Source organism: Aethalodelphis obliquidens, unplaced genomic scaffold (assembly GCF_003676395.1).
Source record: "Aethalodelphis obliquidens isolate GAN/ISIS:26980383/991018 unplaced genomic scaffold, ASM367639v1 scaffold7, whole genome shotgun sequence".
NCBI lineage: Eukaryota > Metazoa > Chordata > Mammalia > Artiodactyla > Delphinidae > Aethalodelphis > Aethalodelphis obliquidens.
The window spans coordinates 28361684-28368220 of record NW_020837951.1 but is presented as its reverse complement, the minus strand read 5'-3'; the positions used below and the strand labels follow the sequence as shown (position 1 = coordinate 28368220).

The 6537-nt window shown below is 39.2% G+C and overlaps 1 protein-coding gene across 3 annotated transcripts in view; it reads left to right on the top strand.

Annotated features, from left to right (window-relative positions):
* Nucleotides 1-300: 300 nt before the first annotated feature.
* SMC2 (structural maintenance of chromosomes 2) overlaps nt 301-6537 on the top strand; it is a 51763-nt gene continuing 45526 nt past the window's right edge. The window contains exons 1-5 of one of the 3 annotated variants that reach the window (XM_027105333.1): nt 301-459; nt 1412-1640; nt 2268-2417; nt 4639-4761; nt 5380-5418. In XM_027105333.1, coding sequence (XP_026961134.1) covers nt 1473-1640; nt 2268-2417; nt 4639-4761; nt 5380-5418 — 480 coding nt within the window. In that variant the 5' untranslated portion in view covers nt 301-459; nt 1412-1472. The remainder of the gene's footprint in view (nt 460-1411; nt 1641-2267; nt 2418-4638; nt 4762-5379; nt 5419-6537) is intronic. The other 2 variants (XM_027105332.1, XM_027105334.1) reach the window with 2 other exon arrangements.

The window sequence follows — 6537 nt, the reverse complement described above, 5'->3', positions numbered from 1 at the left end:
GGCCTGAGGCGGGGCGGGGCCGGCGAGCGCGAGGCCCCGAGGCGGAGGTGCGGGGCTGTCCGAGGTGTGCCGGACGCCGAGCTCAACGTATGCCACCAGCTCCTTTAGTCCTCAGGCCCAAGCCGTCGCTTTCCCGGAGCCGCCACCGTCGCGACCTTCTTTTCTATCTCCCTGTCACTTTGGTTGTTTGATGGAAGAGAAAAATGGAAGTCAGGCATCTCTGAGGCACCAGCCAATGAAATAGGCAGAGGAGGTGGGGTCCTTTGCTCGCGCCTAAATTCAAAGGCATAAATAGTTCCTCTCCGCTGCTGAGCGCGGGCTGAGTGTTGTAGTCGCTATGGTGGAATTTGCTTCTTAGCGCCCGAAGCCGGGCAAGGCTGGCCCACTCTCCGCCCTAGTGACTAGGAAGAGCTTTGTGGGTGCCGCAAGCCCAGGCGGCCTGACGCAGCGGTGAGGCAGGTGCGTGCGCGCGGCCGGTTGGGCCTAGCCTGGCATTCCTGGCCGGAGATGGGCGTCGGGGGCTGGGGAGCCGAGGAGCAAGGGACCTCAGACTAAAGTTAGTTCTAAGGGGTTCCTGGCAGAATGGCTAGTTCTTGCCATTGAAGTAGGGCGAGGAAGTGTTGACAGAAAGGCCTGGTGAGGCGAGGAAAGAGCCTGAGTGAAAGCGAAAAGCTTCATCTCTTTATGTGGGGTTTATCTATTTAATAAATATTTACGAACCCCCCCTCGCCCCCATCCCGCGCCCTCGAGTCAGGGACTATTCCGGCATACAGCGGTGGACGTAGGCGAAGATGCTACGGAGATTACATTGTGATAGGTTGGATAGACGAGTAAATAAGTACTGTTTAGTGTCAGCTTTAAGTGCAATGAAGGAAAAAGGAAGCGGAGCGAGGGGGTGGGTAGAGGTGCTCTTTTATATAGGGAAGTCAGGAAGGACCCCAGTTAGGTGACGTTTGAGCAAAGACGTGAGTGTTGGAATGGAGAGTGAGCCATGCCAGTATCCGGGAGAAGGGCATTATGGGCAAAGGGGATGCGGTGTGAAATAATCAGCCTACGTTACCTAGAGTATGATAACGGTGGAAGATAAGCCTGGAGAAGTAAGTGGTTGGCTTCCAGGTTGAATTAATGGTTTAATTAAGTTCTAACTAGAGACTAATGCCTGTATATTTTTAAGTTAAAGAAAGACACCTTTGCATCAGAGGAAGTAGCTTGGCAAGTGGCTGTTTTATTTCTATAGAGCTGTCATTCCTATGTTTCAGTCTTCTACATTTATTATGGTTCCAGTTTTACATTCCACTTATGTGTTGTTATTTGTTTTGTACACAACTGCAGGTCTTATGTTTCAGTCTTCTACATTTATTAGGGTTCCAGTTTTACATTCCACTTATGTGTTGTTATTTGTTTTGTACAGAACTGCTTTGTGGCTTGCTTGATTTCTAGCAGAGATTTGCCTGTCGGAGTCAGTAGTGAAAATGCACATTAAGTCAATCATTCTTGAGGGATTCAAGTCCTATGCTCAGAGGACTGAAGTCAATGGTTTTGACCCCCTCTTCAATGCTATCACTGGTTTAAATGGTAGTGGGAAATCCAACATATTGGACTCCATCTGCTTTTTGCTGGGCATCTCCAACCTGTCTCAGGTAAAGTGTAAACTTTCTCATTTATGTGAATTTAAGTTTGAGGAGCCTCGAGGGAATCCTCATTGCACTTAGAGACTATTGCCAGTATCCTCTTCATTTGCATTTTTATGTGAAATATCTTATACCTCACCACAGTCCTTTAAAGGTTGGTATTATTACTCCATATTTTAGGTGAGAAAATAGAAACTTAGAGGAGTTGCCTAAGGTTCATCTTCTTAAGATGTTTGGAGCAACACTGAAACTCAGGCATTCTCATTCCAGAGTTGTACCCTCACCCCATCCCTGCCCCCCGCCTCTCCATTATAATGTCTTTTCAGGACCTTCTAATGGGATTGGATGAATAGTGAAGTTCGTAGACACTGTCTTTCCTTAAATCTTTCAAATGAGCTTTTGTTAAGAAATGAGTAGAAAACAGTTCTCTTTAGGGTTGAAAAAGTCCTATGGAGAAAGGTGCCCATTTCAGGTTGTTACCCATTTTCTTTGCTCTTCTTGCTTATGAATGCCACTGCCTATCCTTGGCTGCTTAATGGATACTACATGGGTGATTTTCCGACAGCAAGAAGCACATTTTTAGTGCTATTTTGCGTAGTATGGGGTTTTGTAACTGAAACTTTTCCTTTATTTTAGGTTCGGGCTTCTAATTTACAAGATTTAGTTTACAAAAATGGGCAGGCTGGTATTACCAAAGCCTCCGTGTCAATCACCTTTGATAATTCTGACAAAAAGCAGAGTCCTTTAGGATTTGAGATTCATGATGAAATTACAGTAACAAGGCAGGTGAGTGGCTACTAAATATTTGGTCCCCCTAGAAACTTGCAGGTCTGATGTGCGTTTTGGCAATGTGACTACTGGAGAGGGAAAGTTGATGAGCAAAATTGATGGATCAAATACTGACTAGATTCCTTAAGAATATCTTCCTTATGTTAAATTTTGATCACGCAAATTTTGCCGTGTACCAAGAGGATTGAAAGGGATCTGAAATCCATCAGTCCAAGCACTCAACCATTCTTAAATCTTGAACCACACAGTCTTCTCTCTCTGTGCTGGAACACCTGTAGCTCTTGGGATCTTTCTGTGTTCTCAGGTAACCCATTCTGTTTTTGGAAAGGTCTAATTAGAAAGTTATTCCTATATATTGAGCCAAAGTGCTGTCTTCAAGTTTTACACATTAATCCTCATTTTCTTGAGAGCATCAGGAGCAAATCTAATTTATTCCGTATTTCAATATTTAAGTGTTCTGTAAGTCTGTTTCCTAAGCTAACTCTCTAGGTCTTTCAATTGATATTTAGTTCTTTATAGGTCTTTCAGTTGAATTGAATACAAATTTGCTCCAGTTTTTTATATCTTTTTTTTTTTAATGCTTGGCACCTCAAATTACATATACCAGAATTGGTCTAGCTACGACAGGATTAAGCAGAATTGTTGCTTCTTTCATTTTAAGTACTCTACTTCTATTTTTCTCAATATGATGTTGGAGAGTTCATGATACATTGTGAATTCATATCTGATTTACTAAAAATCACTGTAAATTGTTCATGTGTTATTACTTAGCCACATACTGCCAGTTCTGTATCTAAGCAGGTTTTTGAAACCAAGGGAGGACCTTATATCTGTCCCTTAAAATCTTTTTTTATTATAGTCAGACAATGTTTTCAGTTTGTCAAAATTTTATTTTAAAAAATTCTGTTAATTCGCATTTACTCTCCAACTTAGCATTATGTAACTTAGATTTCCCTCTCTATTTTACGTTTTTTTTTTTTTGCGGTACGCGGTCCTCTCACTGTGGCCTCTCCCGTTGCGGAGCACAGGCTCCGGACGCGCAGGCTCAGCGGCCATGGCTCACGGGCCCAGCCGCTCCGCGGCATGTGGGATCTTCCCGGAACAGGGCACGAAGCCGTGTCCCCGGAATCGGCAGGCGGACTCTCAACCACTGCGCCACCAGGGAAGCCCTCCCTCTCTATTTTAATGAAAGCCTCTGGTTGAAAAAAAAAGGGCGGGGGATTGACTAGATTGGGACAGAATCCTGTTCTCTGTCATTAAGCATCTATCAAATAATAACCCTTTAAGGATTTTAAGTAAGTCTGCTACTAATCTACCCCAAATTCCTGTCCTCATGCAATCCATATACCTGTATCTTCACCATAATTTTGTTATAAAGACTGTCTCAAATTACTTATGGGTAAATTAGGACTGTTGTTCAAATATATTAATAAATGATCTACCACCCTCATAATCCTGTCAGGGAAAAGGAGTGAATTAATATTTATTTAATATTTATTAAGTGCTTAATGTGTGCTGGGCATTGTTGAATGCCCTGGGAAATACAGATAGAAAGAATGAGAAACATACCTTGTCTTTAAGGACCTCAAAATATGGGTGAGACAATCATACCCAAAAAATGATAATGCAAGTGCTGTAGTAGAGTGTGAACAAGCTGATATCTAGTATAAGTTGTTCCTATTAAACCCATGCCGAAGTTCCATGGTTACTCTTTTTCTTTCAAGTATTTACCAGTCATGTCTTTTACTAATCCCTTTTAGCATCTTGACAGGGATTGATATTAAACTATTTGCCTTTCATTTTCAGTATCTGACTTCTTTTCCTTTGGAAATCAAAAGGGAGGAAGAGGGGTTAACCTCTGAGTATGGAAAATTGTAGAAAGAGGGTGATCAGGGATAGAAACTACAATCTACACATACTTGGAAACATGAAGCTAGAAGGGCCCTTAGAGACCTAATCCACTGCAGGGGAGGTTAGGAGGCTTGTGCTTGGTTACGTAACTAGTTAGTAAAAGTCCCTGGATTAGAAGCCAATTATCCTGACTCAGTCTCATATTCTTTTTGACCATGTCACACTTTCTTTATTATTTACCCTATATTGATTTTGTTTACCATTAGTTGGACAGAACAAACATGAAAAATAATGTATTTGGGAATTTATCATCATAGCACAAGATGTGTGTGTTCATTTATATCTTTTAAAATTCTTTCCTTTTTAGGTGGTTATTGGTGGCAGAAATAAATATTTAATCAATGGAGTAAATGCAAACAATACCAGAGTACAGGATCTCTTTTGTTCTGTTGGCCTGAATGTTAACAACCCTCACTTTCTCATCATGCAGGTATTTCGTTTGTGGTCTTTATATCTCTTTCATAATAGTTTTGACATCTTTTATTTTTTAACTTATAAGAGAAGTGCTTCTGTTTGGATTTTTCATTTTTTATTTTACTGTTAGCGTGCTGTTTGGGCACCTGTTAAGAAATGTGGGTTAGTTTTTTGTACTTACGTGTTCTAGTATATTGTATACATTTGAATTTTGAAGAATGTCTGGAAGTAATTTTCTTTGACTTATCTTGGAGGGCCATTGTTCCAAAAAATCAAGAAATGTTCAATAATTATGCTAACATTAATTTATATACTTACCTGTCTTAGAATTGGAGACTTCTACATCATTAATATTAACTGTTTCAGAAATATGGTCGAGTTAACTTTGTATCATTTAATAACATGTAATTTGTATCACTCATGAGAAAGTGGGTAACAAAATTCTAGAGTTACAAGCTACCTTTGGTCTCAACTATAATAAAAGAAACATCTTTTCATGTAGGTGGAAGAAATAACTCCCAAAAGATTGGTGTATTAGGATACGACAGCTTCAGTGCAGATAAACATGTATGTCTTAGGTTATTCTTTCTGTATTTTGTTATTATCATAGTAAGTTTGCCAATTTTATTTTCAGGGCCGAATTACAAAAGTGTTGAATATGAAACCTCCAGAGGTAAGAGTACTCTTTAAGGACAGTAAAAATAGTAATTATAGATATTGTCTTAATCTTCTAGGTAATCAATTTTTTTAACATAATTTTTTCCATTATTAAAACTCTTGGAAACATTTAAGAATGATAAGTAGAGGAAATAGTTTTGTTTTTTAATATTTAACACTGTGCCCCATTTTTTTTTTAAGTTATGTAACAAACCTTCTGAGCCTACTTTCCTCATCCATAAATTGGAGCCAATAATCCTTACCTCAGGGTCTGTTCTGAGGATTAAATGAGAATCCTTAAAAGAAGTAAAAGAAAAGTCTTAGGACCTTATTAAGCAAAATTTTTAAAAAATTATTTTTTTAATTGAGATACAATTCATAAAGTAGTTTCAGGTGTACAACATAATGATTCTATATATATATACATATATTTAATATATGTATATATCACAAAATGATCACAGTAAGTCTACTCAACATTTGTCACCACACAGGTAAAAATTTTTTTTAAGATGAGAACTGTTAAGATTTATTCTGTCAGCACTTTTCAAATATGCAGTACAGTATTACTAACTGTAGTCACCATGCCATACATTACATCCTCAGGACTTAGAGTTTGTACCTTTTGACTGCCTGTACTCATTTTGCCCACCACCCTTTCCCCACCTCTGGCAACCGCCAATCTGTTCTCTGTACCTGTGAGTTCACTTTTTTTTTTTTAAGAGTTTACATAGAAGTGAGATTATACTGTTTTTGTCTTTCTGTGTCTGACTTAATTTACTTAGCATAATGCCCTCGAGGCCCTACCCATGCTGTCACAAATGGCAGGATTTCCTTTTCGTACGGCTAAATAATACTCTATTTAATTTATTTATATATATAAATATCACATATTCTTTATGCATTCATCCATCAGTGGACACTTAGGTTGTTTCCATGTCTTGACTATTGCAAATAATGTTGCAGTGAACATGGGAGTGCAGATGTCTTTTCAAATTCGTGTCTTTGGTTCCTTGAGATAAATGTCCAGAAGTGGAATTGTTGGATATGGTAGTTCTAGTTTTAATGTTTTGAGGAGACTTCATGCTGTTTCTCATAGTGGCTGCACCAATTTACAGTCCCACAAACAGTGCAC